At 40.3% G+C, this 19,883-nt stretch overlaps 2 protein-coding genes across 2 annotated transcripts; both read right to left on the reverse strand.

Moving 5' to 3' along the window:
- Positions 1-5,971: 5,971 nt before the first annotated feature.
- Positions 5,972-12,495, reverse strand: LOC148847648 (uncharacterized). The gene is made up of 3 exons (XM_088952105.1): positions 12,136-12,495; positions 6,558-6,662; positions 5,972-6,395 (listed from the first exon to the last, which is right to left on the reverse strand). Exons 1-3 carry the CDS (start codon positions 12,439-12,441, stop codon positions 6,084-6,086), a joined length of 723 nt encoding a protein of 240 aa, XP_088808231.1. The 5' UTR covers positions 12,442-12,495; the 3' UTR covers positions 5,972-6,083.
- A 3,657-nt stretch (positions 12,496-16,152) lies between these two features.
- LOC148847649 (uncharacterized) lies at positions 16,153-19,197 on the reverse strand. Its single transcript, XM_088951277.1, has one exon. The coding sequence runs from the start codon at positions 19,195-19,197 to the stop codon at positions 16,153-16,155; it is 3,045 nt and encodes a 1,014-aa protein (XP_088807403.1).
- Between the last annotated feature and the right edge of the window lie 686 nt (positions 19,198-19,883).

Below are 19,883 nucleotides of genomic sequence, written 5' to 3' on the forward strand. Positions count from 1 at the left end.
GGTTTTAAATGTGGAAAATATTAAATTGGCATTCCTCTCCACGATGAGGAGATAGTTTTTTGTTTTTTCTGCTTCAAGCAAACCCCGTTTTGCTGGTTTACTAACCAACCAAGGGCTGAATCATTGGTGTATTAACTAGTTTGTTCCAGCATTGACACGGAATTGAATCCCACAACTAGCATTTTGGGGAAAAAGGGGTAGAATACAAAAAAAAAAAAAATTGTTTCACAACATTTCGTGGGCCATGGCTCAGATATACTAAGACTTGGACCCAAATGGAGGTCCATTTTGACTTTTATAGGCCCATCTAACCTAAGAGGATCATTCTTTTTAAGAAAGAGCTCTTTTTTGTTTTTTGTGAAGAGGGAGGATGAGCTACACAAGAGCAAGTTGCCCTGTATCTCATTATCAATTTCACAATTTTTTTCCACCACTCCCTCATAGACGTGTTCTCATCTCTTTGACCCAGATTGACATGATTCATATGCATCATTAGCTAATTCACATTTTGAGAAGATATGAGTGCAACCTTCCAAGTCTCCACAAAAGCAACAATCACAACAAACATTCATTTCCTTTCTAGATAACAAAGGTTTAGAAGGAAGACACTCGCTAATTATTAGGTGAAGCATTTGAGTTTAGGTGGGAAGTTCAGTTTCCACATGATCCTCTTCTCTAGAGTTCACATAGAGGATTTTTCCAAACCTTTTGCAATCTTGTATGCAGATTAGAACTCTCCCCTTGGATTTAGCTTCCACAAAAAGTTTGTCTTGTTTATCCAATGGAGGGAGAAAAATGGCCTTGATTTTTAACAGAACTTCAGGAGGTAACAAGGTGATGTTTGGCTGATTTTAATGATTTTCAAGAAAGCGGCCAAAAATCAATTCTTGAAATCCACCCTTTTCAGGAATCACCCTTTCTGAGGATTTCCTGAGTTCTATCTGATTTCGATTTTTTTTTTTAGGATGACATAGCATCGAACAAGGAAAAATCGGCCCTTGAGAATCATTACCAAACAGATTCAAAGCCACAGAAATTGACTTACATGACAGACTCAAAGCCGCAAAAATCAGTAAGGAAGAATCAACATCAATGCCAAACATCACCCAAGTCATTCAAATATCTGCAATCCCATTCTTTGATATTAAGAGAGATTAGGGATTTTACCATAATATTTTTATCTCAAAACTCAACTTCAACATAGGTTCAGCTGATTAGTTGTTCAGAAGGTTGTGGAATCAATAATAACACTCTACACCAGTCATAAAATACATAGAGCCCACAATCATTCAACATTTTACTGTGAACTCGTGTTCATTGGTTCCAGAACCCACTACACGGTTAATGCATTTAGCTGATCCTAGTTACTCAACTTCACCCACAAAATTAATAAGAGAACCCTCCCGATCTAATTATCTTTACAGATATTAACCAACTTCCCAATGCCAATTCTTCAAATTTGACCTTATGGAAATATATTGCGTTGATTGAGAATTCTCCAGGCCCAAGAGGCATTATTGTGGGGATCGATTTCCCAAAAGTTATTGTTTCTAATATATTTACCCTTCATGCCCTTAACCCATGGGTTATCAAATTGAGTAAAAATTTTTCAACCTAATTTTGCAAGACAAGCTCGATTAAACCACTAAAGTTTTTTTAATCCAATTTACCTTTATTCTATAGAGCTACATACTTTATCCCACTTTAAAAGTGGGGAGGTTTTTTTTTTTTTTCTATTCATTTTCTCTTCTTTTTTTTTGCATTTTATCAATATTGTCCAAGGTTTTAGTGGGAATTTTAAATGCAATTATCAAGAAGGTGGGCATTATATTAACTGTCGGTTTGAGAAGGTTAGCTTTTCTGGCTAGAGCGTGTTCTGTTTTACCCCAGAATACCATTTTGGCCAAACACCGTTGATTTGGTCAGCAAACCACTGACCCGGATGGTCGAACAGTTCGAACCATTTGAATCATCCAACGTTTTTTGGCCATTTTTATTTTTTTATTTTTATTTTTTGTCAGAATGGGCTATCCATTTGATTCGAACAATTGGACCATTCGACTCGGAAACCAAACCCTTGAATCATTCATTGTCCGGTTCAGTTTTAAAAACATTGGTTTCCATCCACTTAATTTCTTTCAACCTTCTCCACCACCTTTTTAAAAGAATGTCCACCAACCCTCTCATCAATGATTGTGGCGCCTAAGTATTTCTCTTTTTATTTTCCAACGAAAATTTGAGAACTTTTGGGAGAATATTTTTGTAACATAGAGCACTTAAAGTGACATTTTTTTTTCAAGTTTGGGCATTTTCCCAAAACCCTAGAAAGCTTCTCAATAATGTATTTTATCTTCTAAGCTGCATGAAGGGAGGTTTCTACAAAAAGTAGATAGATGGTCATCGGCAAATTGGAGGATAGGAATGATAGGACGTAAGGACCATCTCTTCTGGCCTTACACCCTATATTCTCATTCTATTAACATGATCAATGCAAAACATTCACATCAAAGCTTCCTCACATAAAGCAAAAAGATAGGAGATGGGGACTTCTTAACAAATTGATAAATCCTGCTAGATGGTTAATTTAAAAGTTCTTGTTTGTGAACCATATATGAGGACTTGATATGAAGCAATGGTGGCGCATTTCATGACAAGTTGAATGCATTTCTCATTAAGTCCATGACTTTTTAATGAAATCTCATTCTAATCTATCATAAGCTTTTTCCATATCAATCTTGCATGCCACAATATCATTCCTCATCCCTTTTTTTTCTTATTTTATTAAACATTTCATGCACAATTAGAATACCATCCACGATATTTTTATGGGGCACAAACACACTTAGATACGAGGATACCATGTCTCAAAGAGAGGCTGCTTAACTCCATTAACAAGATTTTTGACAACAAATTTGTATATCATGTTACAAAAGTTAATTGACCTAAAATCATCAACCAATTATGGGTTTTCACTTTTTCAATAGAATCTGGATAATGACCTAATGTTTTTTAAAGGAAGGAAACATTCAGCCCATCTGGACTCAGACTTTTAAACCATGCATTCAATTTAGAGCTTCCCATATATTCTTCTTACAAAACATCTCTTCTTTCATTTTGTTCCTCTACGATGCACGGGCAGATAAGGTTAGTGACTTCATTCATATGCCTTTTACCCAGAGTGTGGAATCTGTTTTCAAGAATAGAGCAAATCTTTCTTTTATTTCCATGATGTTTCTGGTCCGAATTAAACTCTTTTATGATCCTTAATTTTGAAGATTTTAGCATCCATTTGGTTTGCAGTCGAAATCAGAATCGGAATCAGAATGGTATATTCTCATAGTCTGTTTGGTTCAAACAAGAATGAAAATAAAAATTGGAATCAGCAAGAATGAAATTTCATTCCCAAGGGAGGGGCAGGGTACAACCATTCCCTCAAACACAAATGGGGGAATGCCATTCCAGCAGGAATGGGAATAGCCGAAATGGAATTCTAGTTCTGCTCAACCAAACAGTTAGAATTGGAATAGCCCATTCCAAATCCGATCCCAGAACCTTATTCCTGCGAACCAAATGGGGCCTTATTTTTATTTTTTCTTATCGTTGCCATTGTGTGAAAGTACTTATTGTTCTTGTCTCCAAGTTAATCTCATTTAGTCTCACTTTCTGGGCGCAGTGAGCCTATTCCTGTTAGAGAATAATGTTAAGCTGTTTCTGTAACACCACTTTCATGGAGGAGTGTACCGTCATCCATAGATAGAGTCTATCTTGCACCTCCTTTAACTTTTCCAAACTTATGTATTTTTTTGTCATGAATATTTCCATTTTTTTTTACATTCCATTTCTTTATTTCATTAACTATGTTTATGTTTGGCATCGATGCTACAGTTGCATGATGTGTGGGTTGGAGAAAATGGTGCATATTTTTGTTTGGAATCGTTGCTGCTAGGTAGAACGTTTCCTGGAGCAACAACTTTTTTTTGTTTGGTACCAATGCTCTAAGAAACGTTTTATGCACTTCTACCCATTATCCAGTGCCACATCATTGCCCTGTTGGCATTAATGAGTTGCAGCTCCAAGAAACACCAAATTTGGCATTGCTCCAAGCCATGCCTTCCCGATTTCCAAGGTGCAGTTTGGAGCACCGTTTTCTATGAAAAAAATGGTTCCAAACAGATGGTTGTTTCCTAGAGCACTGTTTTTTCCTATGTGGCACTGATGTGGCGTTGTTGCTCCAAGAAACGGCAACGATGCCAAACAGTCGCTTTGTAGTTAACTTTTTTTTTTTTCAAAAATTGAACTCCTCTTGACCCAAGTAACCTCAACTTCCTAAGATTTTTTTTATAATATTTTCAAATAAATTACACGTTCTCCACATTCCTTCAAGACCCCATTCGCTTTTTGGTAAGTTACTTACCTGGGTAAATACAATTATCTGGGTAAGTTTTTCTTGAGAAACACTTACCCAAGTAAGTGCATTTACCTATGTTCTTTTATTTCTCAGGTAAATAAGGCAATGATCATTTTAGCCATAGAAATCAATTATTAGAAATGACATTTTTGTTCTATCCAAATGTTGACAACTTTCTCCCTATGTGGGAAAGTTATTTATCCACCTAGGAAATGGGTATCACTTACGCAGGAAAATTAACTTTCTCTAATCCCCACATAGAAATGAAAAAAAAAAAAAAACATAGGATTTTTGGCTAATGGAAAGCAAAATCCCATTAACAAACTTTCTCTCCTCTCCAAATTCAAAACAAGAACACCCCCCAAATGTAAACGGCTTAGGCCTCTGCTTGAGTGTTAGGAGGGGAAGATAGAGAAAAAGAGGAATATGGTCCATACAAGGAAAGGTAAGTTCTATAAATACGCATTTGGATAAAGAAGCCTCGATCATTTGTTAGGATCTCGACTTGAATTTACTACCTCAAACTATTCATGTCAATTAGCCCATATTGGTCAACCAATCTTTTGAATCCTCTAGATTGGATTATCGTCACTCTCTTTTATTGTTCTCTTTCGGGCACACTTCCTTTCCATCATTATTCAAGTGTTCTTAAAGTCAATATTCTCACTGCGGGACAGATTCTGTCTCTCCACACCATCTTTGGTTACCCACTGCAACCCCGTAGCCGCAGGTTCCAGAGTGATGAAGCCAGGAAGAACATGCTTTAGCCAACTTCCGATTTTTTTAAGGTTACCACTATCCAGCCTAATTGCTTTATCCAACTTCAGATTTTCTTTTTCTTTAATAAACGATGTATTCCTTTCTCTCTCTCTCTCCCTCTCATTAGTATTACTAGGCACTTTTCTGCACGAATATAAGTTACTTTATTCTTTCTTTCTCGACTTTTGTCCATCCTGTTTGAATAACAATATATTTTATGTTCTCGTACATAGCATTAATAATATTATCTTTCCAAGTTTTGATCGACACCCCACACAGCAAACCCACATCTCAACATGCAATGGAAAATCTCCCACACTTGTCATGGGGCATGCTCCTGAGAGCCGCACCTAGATGCTTACTTCTTCCTCAATCTTTGCTAGAATGGGTTGAACCCATTTTGCCACCTATGGAGCACCAAGTATCAACCAAGGTTTGGAATTTCAATATGTGTTGAACTATTATCGGCCAATATATATGAGGAGCCTCCTAATATGCCATTGCAGAGAGTGTTTCGGGGTCTTGGCTGGTTCAGAGCAAGGTTCAAAGAAATTAAAAAAAAGTATCCAACAATACGCCTGATACGGGGCATATCATATCCAATTTTTGAACCTTCAGAGAATGGATAGACCTTAAACTGGCCCCCTCTGGACCTAATTTACAAAAAGAAAAAAAAAAAAAAGCTCTCGATACTGACCGATACTTTCTTTTGATATCTCAAAGTATAATTTTATCACTGACAACCTCGATGGGATTGGGATAGACCTCACCTGTTCGTATGCATGCACAGTCTTAACCCGGCCATTCTTTAAGCTACTTCACAGTAAGAATTGACATTCACAAGTGTAAATTTACACAAATTGATCGTTACAACGAGGATGAGGACAAGACAAATGAAGAAGAAAATGTAATTCAATTAGAAGAAGTTGTTGAACTGGCTGGTGAGAGAATCCCTGAGGTTTGAATACAGGCCATAGAGGGAATACTGACGAAGATTTTTCACTTCATACCATGAATTGAGCACAGCTTCATGCTTGTCTGTGCCTGAGAAAGCTAGCTGTATTCCTAAGCTGCAATCTGCAGACCCACCTCGGCCTTTACAACTATTCGTTCCGATTGCACAGTCTTGTTTGTTGAGGCAGACAAAATTAGACTTTCCTGAGCACGAAGCACATCCATCTCTCTTCCAGTACAAGTTCTGCAGCCTACCCTTCTGAAATTCGAGAACCTGCATTCACAATGGGAAAGATACCGACTTATGTAATTTATTTTCTTGTTGTATAATAAAATTTAGAGTTAATAGTTATCCATCAAAAAATAGAAAAGAAATAAGAAGAAAACGTGATTTTGAATTCATACCAACCCAGGTCTGATGTAATGATCTACTTACCAGAGTAAAGCTGGTTACCATATAGGTACTGTTTGCAACAAAAGCAGGGGGAGATCTTGCTGCATATTTCCTCCCCGCAAATGCAACCATGTAGCCATAATTCTCCTGACAAACCATAAACCAGTGTTTGCATAGAGGTGTGAGATGAGATATTAGGATCTTCTAATGCATGAGGTAGGAAAAAATGACATGAACAAAAATGATAAAAGTATAGAACTACAGAAAAATTTATAAAAGAATGTAAAGATGAATTCATCATATAAACAAGGACTAAACAGAGGTATAAAGATTTCATTCAAATCCTTCCAGACAATTAGGATACTACTGAATGTAAATCGATACCTCAAATGGGTGTTCAAAACCCTAAATATACGTAAAATTCAAAACTAAGCACATTGAGATTTTATAATTATTCTTTAATCCATTCTTGTGACGTAAACTGTAACTACAATTAATGTGTTATATACAGAATTGACAAAGGCACTCGAAGTGTGACCCATGTGCATTATACCTTCTAGGCATGAACCTCAAGGGGCAAGCCTCATGCACCTTTAATCAACAAAACAAATACGCAAATTGCGATCAATGGCAAAGGTTCCATGCTTTTCCTGAAAATATTTCCAATGCAAAACAGTTTTTTTTTTCTTGTAATCAACAAAACAAGTATACAATCAATGACAAAGGTTCCATTACTTTCCTGAAAATGTTCCCAACATATTTAAGAGACTAGCATTTCATCCTCCCTGAGTTTTGGCATCTTTGAAGATCAAGAAATCCTTCTGTAGGATTTCTCGAATAGCATTCTTTTGATTTGATAAAAGAAAGTCTGGCTTGGAAAATTCTGTTTTTCTTTTTTTTTTTTTAAACTGGTAAATTTTGGTTATTGCTAGGAATTTTTCTCCTTTTCCCCCTCACTTGTTTCTTTTTTTAAGTGAGGATTGCCCAATGGGTTAAAACTTTGGAAGCTTTTTCTTCATTTTCAGTCAATGAAATACTTAATGGAGAGCAACGTTTTAAATCGTGGAGGCGTGACGCGAGGCGTTCCACTACCTAGAGGCATGAGGCGTCGTAGTTCAGAATGCAAGAAGCGTAAGCCTCCTTAAGACGTGGGGGTTGGGAGGAGAAAGAAGAGGAAGGGGGGATCTCATTTTTCTTTATTTTTAATAAAAATATTTTATATTAAGAATAATAAAGATGCATAACATTAGTTGAAGGGGGGAGGGGTCTTATCGAAGCGGAGCCGGAGCGGGAGCAAGACCCCCCTAACTCTAAAAAAACAAATTGGACTGCATCGAAAAGGGGGCGAGGGGGTCTGGGGAGCAAACCACTTCCTTTCCCCTTATTTTTTCTTCCCTTCCCTTCCCTTTTCTCTTTTTTCTTCTCTTTCTTTTTCCTTTCCTTTCCATTCTTTTTTTTCTTTTTTTTTTTGTCTTTTTATATCAGATGTGCATGAGGCGCATGAGGCATACGCCTCTAGCACACCTCATGAAAAAAGCACAAGAGGTGTACGCCTCAGAGGTATCTGCGCCTCTAGCATACGCCTCAGGGCATTTTGGGAGCACCTCACCTCAAGGCGCACCTCCAGGCATACGCCTCCCATGCCTTTTAAAACACTGATGGAGAGAGGTAGCAGACACTTCTGCAACTAAGACTTCAATGGAGAGAGCTTTTTCTTCTTTTTTTTTCCGTGGACACAACCACAGAAAGACTTCATTAAGCTTAACTTGATAGCAACACTTTGGGAAAGAAACCCAGTGCAATCAGGAGTAGGAGGGGCCTTTAGGGATGAAAATGGTAATGCTGTTGCTTTGTATTCAGGGCCAATTGGAGTTGGTGATTCATTGAGGGCAGAAGTGATGGCTGTAGTGGAACTGTGGAATGAGTGAGAAGAGCAAAAGAGTTGGCTCTATAATATGTTAAAACTAACTTAATATAGAAAAAAAGAAATTATTAAAAATAATAAATTATGATTTTGTTATAATAATAAATATGGGGATTGCTATAAATAGTAAGTCCAAAATCATCACAAATAGTAATTCTAATTTACTAATAATATTATGTTGCTAGAAATCTTAATAACTTTATTCCTAAGACATCCACAAACTAGATAATGAATTTAAAAATCTACAAAAAAAATATTAATATCACCATTTCCAAAAATTCTGAAACTAGTGTAGGAGTTGGAAAATTATTTCTCAATTGATCCTTTCCTTGCATCCTTATTTGCATCATCTCCCCCAGTTCCGGGAAAAAAAAGGAAAAAAACATAACCATGTTTTCAGGCAAGGAAGAATCAAAATTTGTTCCAATTCATGATCTCATGATCTATGCATTCTATACTAGGAACCATAAGGAAGAAGAAATTGAAATCTTTGGGGAACTCAACTACCAATCTCATCATTACTGTTTTGATTAAAGTTATTCCTCAAGTGCTTGGATAACATCTTCAGGCACTTCTTTCACATGCTTAGAATAAAGCTTCAATGTTTCAACAATAGGCGGCTCCACATCTAGTAATCCTTCCTCTACAACTTGTTTGCATATCAACTTTAGGATACAAATATTACAGGCAGCTTCATGCTGACATTATCGCTGCACGTATAGTTGTTAGGTAAAGGTACATTTTCAGCCTTATTGCATTGGTAGACATCACATTCCCTCACCCAATCCATCACATCTTTCTTGATTCCAAGCCAATAATAGGCATCTCTAATTCAGAGAAGTGTTTTATGGTATCCTGAGTGTCATGCTAAAGGTGATTCATGGTGTTCATTAAAAAGAGTCCTCATACAAGAAGTAGGGCCCAATAGGATTCTTCCTTAGAGGCCAAAGTAATCCATCCTTAGCTTGATATCTTGATACCATAAGGTGTTATCTTCTAGTTGTGTGTCTTAATGTGTTGTAGATAGGGATCAGTTAGACTTTCTTCCCTTACTTTTTTTTTTTTTTGAAAAAAAAAACAGTTTTCATTAAAAAAGCACAGAGTATATGAGCAGATGGATAAGCCAATATTTCGCTACCCCTACCTTGCCTATCCATTAGGCTTAGCAATGGATATAGCCAACATTTCAACATCTCCCCATCATGACAAGGCATCGATATCATCATTTTCTCTACCCCTCTTGTATTCTACTACATAACCGAACCCCATTAGCTTGGTTAGCCACCTCCATTGAGCTGGGGTTACAACCCTCTGGGCTCTGGTTCAACAGAAACTTAAGGCTTCTTTGGACTGTTTTGATGATAAAATGTTGTCCAATCAAGTAATAGCACCAATTTTGGAAAGCAACAATGATGGCTAACTAACTCCTTTTTGTATGTAGGTAGAAAGAGATTCTTGCCATGGAGTTCTTGGCTCAAATAAGCAATTGGTCTTCCTTTTTGCATCAGGGAATCAGTTGAAAATAATAACTTGTTGCAACACGAGTTTATAAAATCTAATAAGCACCAGCCAATGCACATATGTATCCATTGGCTCTAGTTGACAGTAACATTTATCTTTCAAAACAGCAGATGCTAGCACTACAGGCCTCTTATAACAATAAAAGGACAAGACTTCACACCTATTAACCCCCTATATTTGCAAAAAAGAAAAAATCCTTTTTCATGTTTTGTTGTCTTATGGTTTTGGACAAGGTCCATGATGCTAAGAATCCTTGAAAATATAGAGAAAACTGCATGAAAATAATAGTAGCTAAAGGAGAAAAAGAAAATGATGAGACTTGTAAAACTGATGCAAGACTATGAAGCATCTTCAAGAAAAATCCATCTATCTGACCATGCCCCAAGAAAACAAACAAACAAACCCGGTTCATTTTTCTGAGAAGGAGAATATCAATCTTTCATGTCTCACAAGACAGACCCTTGTGAATATTCATTCCTTATTATCACTTTCAAATTTAGCAGTTAGGACCTTTCAGGAATTAATTTTCATTATTCTCCGCATGAGTGTTGATTATTCTCAAAAACTAGTTGAACTAGTTGCCACTTTCCACTGCCTTTTACTCCCAGCACTAATTGGATTGATACTTCCCAGTGACTTGCCTGTGGAGTTTCACTTTTGAGGATACCTATACAAGAAGCTGATAGAAAAAGTAAACCGTTGTCAACCAACCCTCAACCATTTCTGGTGCTGGATGATATGGGAATAATGCAACCAGCCTCAAGTCAAACACTGCCCATGACCTTTTACCAGGCAGTTAATATCAATCCATGTGTTCATGAAGAAAAACGTCTGAAAGGGATATACAGGCTTATCATATGAGTGCTATTTTCAATGTAAATCATGTATATCTTCAAATGCCCATACCTTCTTACTTGGCATGTTTCTGTTAATAAGACATAACTGGAATTTTTCTCTTACTGTTTTGCAAGATAATAGACTACACCGTAGCACTTTCTTAAAGATTGAGGGTTGAGCAACAACTGATTGTCAGAAGATAGGACAAGTTCACTTGAAACCCATTCAATTCCTCTGCCTTGAGTGTCATGATTGTCAAAATTTCTCAAATTCCCCTCAAAACTAGAAACATTTTATATGAACAATATTCAATAAAGAAGTAAAGGGGATTATAACATGATCCTTAGGGACAACAAAGTACAGAAGTAATCCTTGGGCCCCAGTGACTTCTCCACCCGCACTTTCTGATGAACCGGATCAACCACTACTAATACTCCAAGGTGATGTATTTGATATATCTGAACTTCCTCTTAATCTTCTTCCTCCGACTCATTCATAGGCTCCTTATCCTTGAGATCCACTTAATGAAAATCCCCATCAATCTCCCCCCTCCCCTCCCTCCAACAAGGGGTTAAGGTTCTTTATCTCCTTGTAAAAAGATACACATGCAATGAGATTGAGAGAATTCAACCAAACCCATATATCCACTCGTTAGAATTTTAGCAATTAAACAAACCAAACATGTCCACAAACCATTAGCCAATAGCCAGAAATCAAGATACTCACTACTTTAATAGCCATCTCCCAATGTTACAGAACTACAAAATTTAAAGCATGCAAGCAAACAAAGAGGCAATCAAATTTACTGTTAGTCTTACATGGAGTAATATGATCATATGAACGGGCATTGTCGATCTTCATTGAGTAGCTATCAGATTCCCCTTACAAACCCATCCAAGGGATCAAATTATCTCTTATTCACAGAGCATTTCTACAGTTCTACCTAACACTAAGTGAAGCAGACCTCTTATGCCACATTAACTTGATCATCACCAGTCCGGGATTATCGCGTTGCGTCACTAAAAGTTTAAATGCTCCAATCAAAGTCAACAACTCACCATTTACTTAAATTCATTGTACTTTGGATGTTCTATTCAAAGTCAATAACCCTAATGAATTCACTATCTACATTTGCAAACCTACACTTATCAAAGCAAAAACCATAATAACAACAAAATAACGAAAAATATCAAAATTTGCAAACGTCGGTCTAAGCAGCGAACTAATTTGACGAAACCTAGCAAGAAGTCCAAAATTCAGATTCCACGAATTGCATAATCGAAACCATAGAACATAAACTTATCCTATTGAGAAGGAAATAAACCCTAAAATGCGTACCGGGAAGAAGGATGTGGTGTTGATGGTGAGCAGAGAAATTTCATCCACCTTGGGCCTGAAAACCGCGAGCTGAGAGCTTGATGATGAGAGACCCAGGCGTCTGTCGCATGGAGAGAGCTGCTGTGAACTATTGTAGAAAAACGACCTCCTCGAAGCGAAAGCGATCCCAAAAGTGAAACCGTCCGATCTCTGTATCTTCGTGTCCGAGCACGGCTGAAAAGCCCGATTCGTGTCGCTAGCATCAACATGCATCATCATCATCATCATCACCATCACCAACATCAGCATCATCTCCATCATCGACATCTTTATCTCGAATAACTTCTTCTTCTTCTTCTTTCTTCTTCTTCTTCTTTCTTCTTCTTCTCTTTCTTCTCCTCTTCTTCTGCTGTGCAGAGAGGAAAGTAACAGCAGTATACCGCCGTCCTCACCGGCTGCGTTTATTTTGAAAGAATGAACAATGAAGCACGCACGCTGCAGTAGAGGATTATTTTAAAGCCGTTAGGTTAGAATATAATCATCATAATGTACGGTTTACGGTTTACCTCACCGGATGCATTACCCGGAGGGAATCGGACGCTCCAGATTAAATCATTAAATGGAGCGTTATTACTAAATCACGGCTCAAGAGCAGCAAATAATACTGTCTTTTGGATTTACGAAACAAGCAGCGAAAAGCGTAAATGTAGAGTAAGTGTGAACATGGTTCGGTCGGTTCTAGGGTCTACCGTGTAACCTATTTTATTCTCCTTTTTAAAAAAATGAAATATATTCTTTAAAAAATTGTTTTTCAATAATAATAATATAATTTAAAACTTTTATTATATTTATTGATTAAATTGAATAATTTAATATGTAGATTATTATAATATATTAACATATTGTTCAAAGTTTATCATATTATAATTTAAATTTTATAAATATTACTTTTTATATTATTTATTATATATTCAAATATTAAATGAAAAGGTTGAGAAATTATGAATTTAAATCTAATAACTTGAATCATTTAAATATAAGATGATGACCCCACCTATTTTGCTTGAAAAAACTCTATTTTTTCCTTTTTTTTTTTTTTTTGTGGATCTTAAAGACAACTTTAATAATATGGATGATCAATCAATTAATAAATGGAGTTCAAATCAGCCTCCGACAAAACTGTCCCCTACAATATCGCACAGCATATCTGCCATTTTATGATGATAATACCATAAATAATGATGTCATTATCGGAAGATGTTTCCAATACACGGCGGAGATATGTTGTGAGACGTTGTTGGGGGTTGATTTGGTCTTGAGCCACTAAAATTAATTTTGATGTCTCTCATGACCCCAATAGCTCATGTATAACTTAGTATTGCTAGAAATCATCATGATCAAGTTTTGAATCTTAAAGCCTATTGATTTGGTGTTACTAGACTTGTTTATGGGTCAGGTAGCTTGATGGGCTAGCTCGACCTGACCTATCTTAAATTGGGCTTGGACAAAATTTTAAGCCCACGGGCTCGGACTCAAGCTCTAAAAATAATACCTATCAAAGTTGGGCTTCCGGCTTTATATAAGGCTAGGCTTGGGCTCAAGCCTCATAATTTTCTGTTTATAAAGAGGCAAAGTTTGGCCCAAACCCAGCTCAAACCATGAACAGGTCTAGGTGTTACCACTAGGGGTGCTCACGGTTCGATTAACCGAACCATGGGGTAATTTTCTGGATCGAACTGATAGGTTCAATTTTTACATTTAACCGAATAGAAACCAAACCGATACAACCAGTTAACTAGTCGACTAGTTAACCACAGTTCGGTTTTTTGGTTATTATGTACCCTTAAAATTAAAAAAAAAAAAAGGAAAAACACAGTAACTGGGATTGCCAGTGTCGTCGAGATGCATTAGTCTCTAATCCGTAGCCGAGCCACCAATATCGCGGATCACCAGTGTCGTAGGCCGTCGGTGAACCGATCGGAGTGTCACGGAGCTAGTCGACGGCGCCCTGTGCGACGCTCGATTGGGGTCGAGAAAGCCTACAAATGCAAGCAACAACACACAAAAGGAAACAAGAGTGCACACAAATTAGACAAAAGGCCACTTGTATTGCATTAATCAGTGGTAAGCACAAGCACACAGTACAGTGTCGAGGGGATCTCGTGCTTAACCTTTACACGCTTATGAGCTCACTCGACTACCTACCTCCCCTCAAAGAGTACATTAAGTTTTTGGGGGAGTGACTGAATAATACATCAAAATATTGTACATGCATACTACTATTTACATAATTGCCATTGGCATACCCCCTTACAAAAAGAGTACAAGGACCCAACCCAAAACACTTAGATGACGTGCTGATGGCGTTGATGGTGGCTGAACCGTCACAATCTCCCCCACTCAATTCAATCTTCATCCTCGAAGATTCTTCCTCAGGTACTTGTCCAGCTTCTCTGCGAACGGAATGAGGCCTTCTGCTAGCTCCCATGTGTCTTCTTTTGCAGGTCCCTTCCATTTCACCAGGTACTCCCATTCTGATGTTTGGGAGGATTGGGACAACCTATGGTTGAGGATGGAGTCAAGGGATCGGTTTTTGGGTGGTTGGTAGGATGGGTGTGGGCGTTGACTTTGGTTTCGGGAGGTATCTTGGCTGTCGGCATGGTAGGGTTTAAGTTGGCTTACATGAAAGACAGGGTGTACTTTTAGCCAGGGGGGTAATTTGAGTCTGTAGGTTGAAGTTCCTACTTTGGCTATTATTTTGCAATGTCCCTCATATTTTCTCACAAGCCCGGGGTGTACTCTTCGAAAGAACCTAAGGCAATGGGTATGGAGTTTTACTAAGGCCAGGTCACCTATTTGGAAGTTCTCGGGCCGTCTACCCAAATCGGCCCATTTCTTCATTCTTCTGGAGGCTTTCTCTAGGGAGGCTCGAGTAATGTCAAGGCATTCTTTCCATTCCCTGGTGAAAGTGAAGGCTCGAGGGCTTCTTCCTTGATGGTCATTGACGATGCTGTGCGGACATCTTGGTAGTTGGCCGGTGATGACTTCAAAAGGACTTTGATTGGTGGAGGAGCTCTTTTGTGAGTTGACAGAGAATTGTGCAATGTCCAGCAATCGAACCCAATTCTTCTGTGTAGCTGATACAAAATGGCGGAGGTACTCTTCAAGGAGGGAATTCATTCTCTCTGTCTGCCCATCTGACTCTGGATGGCTACTGCTGGAGAAGTTCAAGTTCGAGCCAAGAAGCTTGAATAGTTCTGTCCAGAAAGCACTAGTGAATCGGGGATCTCGATCACTAACAATGTTTTGTGGGACTCCCCAATATTTCACCACGTGCTTGAAGAAAAGGTATGCCGTGTCTTCAGCTGAAAGGTGCCTTGGTGCTGGGGTGAAAGCGACATACTTGGAAAATCTATCAACAACAACAATGATGGATGCATAGTCTCCCACTTTAGGAAGACCGCTGATGAAGTCCATGGAAACACTCTCCCAAGGTTGTGAGGGAGTTGGAAGAGGTTGTAGGAGTCCAAGAGGCTTGGCACGCTTAGGCTTGTCTTGCTGGCAAATTAGGCATGTCCTTGTGTATTCTCGAACATCTTGCTCCATATGAGGTCAATAGTAGGCATGTTGTAGAAGTGCCAAGGTACGTTGCCACCCGGGGTGTCCTGCCCATAAGCTTTCATGACATTCACGTAGGAGAGTCTTCCTCAAGTCTTCAACTCTCGGTACAAATATCCGCCCTCCCTTTGTCAAAAGAAGGCCTTCTTCAACCCAAAACCGCCTAGTCTTCCCTTCACGAGCCGTTGTCAATAGGCTCTGAGCGATGGGGTCCTTCTAGAGTCCTTCCTTGATGCTCTTAATGATGTCCAGTCTGATCTGGCTTTGAGAGGGACTTTCACCTGTGGATAGTGCTGCAAGCTCGGCCTTCCTGCTAAGTGCATCAGCAACCCTGTTCATCGGCCTTGGCTTGTACTCTAGAGTCATGTCAAACTCCGCTAAGAAATCTTGCCATCGAGCTTGCTTAAGGCTCAGCTTCTTCTATGACTGAAAATAACTAGTAGCTATGTTGTCAGTCTTGACCACGAACTTGGGGCCAAGCAGGTAGTGTCGCCATGTGCGGAGGCAGTGGACGATGGTTGTCATCTCCTTCTCTTGCATAGTGTACCTCCTCTCTGTATCATTCAACTTGCAGCTTTCAAAGACGATGGGATGTCCTTTTTGCATCAAGACCCCACCAATGGCAAAATCAGAAGCATTTGTGTGTAGCTCATACGGCTTGCTTGGATCAGGCAAGTCGAGGACAGGTTCTGCTGAGACAGCTCTCTTCAAGTCATCAAAAGTTGTTTGGCAACATTCACTCCAAGTCCACATACTAGTCTTCTTCAGTAAGTTGGTGAGGGCAGTGGCTCGTGCTGAGAAACCAGAGATGAATCTTCGATAGTAGTTCACGAGGCCAAGGAAGGAGCGAAGTTTGGTGACCCTGGTGGGCGGTGCCCAATCTTGAATGGCTTTGGCTTTAGTTGGATCCATGCTGATTGTGCCTGCTTGGATTATATGTCTGAGGAAGGCCACCTCTTCTGTGGCGAAAGAACATTTCTCCTTCTTAACAAACAGATTGTTGTCCCGCAAGACCTGGAAAACAGTACGGAGGTGGTCAACATGTTCCTCCAAGGTTCTACTGTAAATTACAATGTCATCAATATACACAACCACAAACTGGTCTAGGTAGGGAAGAAATATTCTGTTCATCAATGTACAAAAGGTGGTTGGAGCATTGGTGAGCCCAAAGGGCATGACTCGAAATTCGAAGGACCCATATCGTGTAACACAAGCTGTTTTGTGTTCATCTCCTTCAGCTATGCGCACTTGATAGTACCCCGACCTCAGGTCTAGCTTGGTGAAGTACTTGGCCCTACTGAGCTGGTCAAAGAGGTCGGCCACCAAAGGTATGGGATATTTGTTCTTGATGGTGAGCTTGTTGAGAGCTCGGTAGTCAATACAGAGCCGAAGAGATCCATCATGCTTCTTTTGAAACAGGACTGGTGCTCCAAAAGGGGCCTTAGAAGGCCGAATCAATCCAGCATCCAACAACTCATTCAACTGCCTTCGTAGCTCGGCCAACTCAGGAGGATACATTCTGTATGGTGGGTGTGCCAGTGGTTTGGTTCTAGGCTCCAACTCAATCTTGTGATCAACTTCTCTCCTTGGGGGAAGCTTCTTTGGCAATGTGGGAGGCATGACATCCTGAAATTCTTCTAGTGCCATAGCAATCGTTGGCGGGATATGCCCGGTTGGTGGGTCAGGCAGGTCGGAGTCCACCAATGTGGCTAGGTAAGTGGCATGTCCTTTCCACACTCCATCCTTGAGTTGCAATGCTGAGAGCATCTTGGGGGTGGACGTGGTCTCTGGCACAACTGGAACCATGCAAGGGGTCTGATCTTCGAATATGCACACTTTGTTGAGGAAAGGCATGGGCACCGCCTTTACTTGAGTTAAGAAGTCCATGCCGAGAACAACCTGAAAATCATCCATGGGCACGACAGAGATGTCTATCGTCCCTTCCCAGTCACCAAGTTGCAAGACCACCCCATGAGCTACACCTTGTATGGGTTTGGCATTAGATTTCACAGCCTTCAACCATCCGACTTCCTTGGTAGGTGCAAGTTCTACTCGGGATGCCTCCTCCATAGAGATAAAGTTGTGGGTAGCACCTGTATCCACCATGGCTCTTGTTGGCTTACCATTCAAGTGAATGTCTACATACATCAGTCCCTTCGGCTTGAACTTCCATGCTCCCTGCAGGCTCGTCTTCTTCTTCATTGCATTGAGTCTTCGTAGAGCCCCCATTCTTCTCTCCCCTGGTTCCTTCTCCTCCTCGCTATGCTCATCATCACTAAGCTTTGCGAGCAAGGCATTGAGCTTCCCCCGACTAGGACAATCCTTAGTCCAATGTTTTCCTTCACAGATGAAGCATGGTGCCGGAGGTGTTCTCTTCACAAACTGGCCACCCCTGTAACCAGAGTCTCTTTCGGGTCTCCTGTAGAGCTTCATAGTGTTAGGTTTACTTGGCCCAGAGTCTCCCTTGGGCGCGTAGTAAGGTTTCCTATCACCTCCAACCTTCCCTACGCCTTGATATGAGTTGGGTTTGGGGCCGTCTTTGCTTGGTCGTCTATTGTCTACCAGTTGTTCAGCAACGGCCATGGCTGTGGCGAGGTCCTTCACACCTCGTCTCTGGAGTTCAAGCTCGGCCCATTGTTGTAGGCCGTCCATGAAGTTGAAGAGCATGTCCTTATCTGACATGTCCGTGATCTCGAGAGATAGTGCGGAGAACTCCTTCACGTACTCATGCAATGAGCCCGTGTGTTTTAGGTTTTTGAGCTTCCGACGGGCTTGGTACTCCACGTTCTCTGGATAGAACTGGCGCTTTATCTCGCTTTTGAACACAGACCAGGTATTAATGGAGCATAATCCTCGCTCCGCATCAACACATCTCCTGCACCACCATAACATAGCAACATCAGTAAGATACATAACAACTGTACGCACCTTGCCCGCCTCCTCAACAAGTTCGACAGCGGTGAAATATTGTTCCATTTGCCACAGGAAGTTGTCAAGCTCCCGAGCATTGCGGGTCCCTGCATATGAGGTAGGCTCGCGGACTTTGATCTTTGGAGGGGCTGGAGCAGCAGGTGTGCTGGCTGTATTGGCCATCAGCCTCTTCAGAAGGGTAACTTCGCCCTTCAAATCTTCGAGCTGGATCTGTAGGCACTTCACTAGGTCTTCTAGTGGGTTGTCTGGCTTGTTGGAGCTATCACCGGACTGGTCCTCCAATCTTTCCACGACCGAAGCTACGGTCTTAAGGTTGAGTTGAAGCTCGTCCACGCGGTCACGAGTTTCTCCAACCACTGCTTCACAGTGCATGATGCGCTTGTCCATGGTCACAAGCTTGTCAACTGACTTGTCACGCTTGCTATGCTTTGAGTTGACGCCTGTGTCTTTGGGAGAGCTATCTCTAGGCTCGTCCTCATAATAAACCCGTGAGATCCCTTCTTGGATCTCCTCTTGCGTGTCATGATTCTTCATCGGGCTAGTGTTGTTGCGGGGCACGACAAGGACTCATTGGGCTTGACAACCGCTAGTGTCAACGTGGCTCTGATACCAACTATCACGGGGCTATTCGACGGCGCCCCGTGCGGCGCTCGATTGGGGTCGAGAAAGCCTACAAATGCAAGCAACAACACACAAAAGGAAACAAGAGTGCACACAAATTAGACAAAAGGCCACTTGTATTGCATTAATCAGTGGTAAGCACAAGCACACAGTACAGTGTCGAGGGGATCTCGTGCTTAACCTTTACACGCTTATGAGCTCACTCGACTACCTACCCTCCCCTCAAAGAGTACGTTAAGCTTTTGGGGGAGTGATAGAATAATACATCAAAATACTGTACATGCGTACTACTATTTACATAATTGCCATTGGCATACCCCCTTACAAAAAGAGTACAAGAACTCAACCCAAAATACTTAGATGGCGTGCTGATGGTGGCTGAACTGATAGGAGGGCGGAGCACCAAAGGCCAGAATCCAAAGAGAGTCTAAGAGGCAAGAGAGAGAAAGAGAGTTTAGAGAGAGACTGAGAGGCGAGAGAGAGAAAGCTCAAAGAGACACCGAGAGGCGAGAGAGAGAAAGCTGTAAGAGAGACTGAGAGAGAGGGAGAATCCGAGAGAGAGGGAAAGAAAGGCCTGCGCAGTAGGTGTTAGAACTCAG

The sequence above is a fragment of the Nelumbo lutea genome, chromosome 6 (assembly GCF_056320005.1).
Source record: "Nelumbo lutea isolate HS-2025 chromosome 6, American lotus-T2T, whole genome shotgun sequence".
In the NCBI taxonomy this organism is placed as follows: Eukaryota; Viridiplantae; Streptophyta; class Magnoliopsida; order Proteales; family Nelumbonaceae; genus Nelumbo; species Nelumbo lutea.

Excerpts from the sequence above, each read along its gene's own strand:
- LOC148847648 (XM_088952105.1), bottom strand. The coding sequence starts at position 12,441 with ATGTCGATGATGGAGATGATGCTGATGTTGGTGATGGTGATGATGATG. Across the intron at positions 6,663-12,135 it reads ACACCACATCCTTCTTCCCG|GAGAATTATGGCTACATGGT; the intron begins GTACGCATTTTA and ends ATGGTTTGTCAG. Across the intron at positions 6,396-6,557 it reads TGGTAACCAGCTTTACTCTG|GTTCTCGAATTTCAGAAGGG; the intron begins GTAAGTAGATCA and ends TTGTGAATGCAG.
- LOC148847649 (XM_088951277.1), bottom strand. The coding sequence starts at position 19,197 with ATGAAGAATCATGACACGCAAGAGGAGATCCAAGAAGGGATCTCACGG.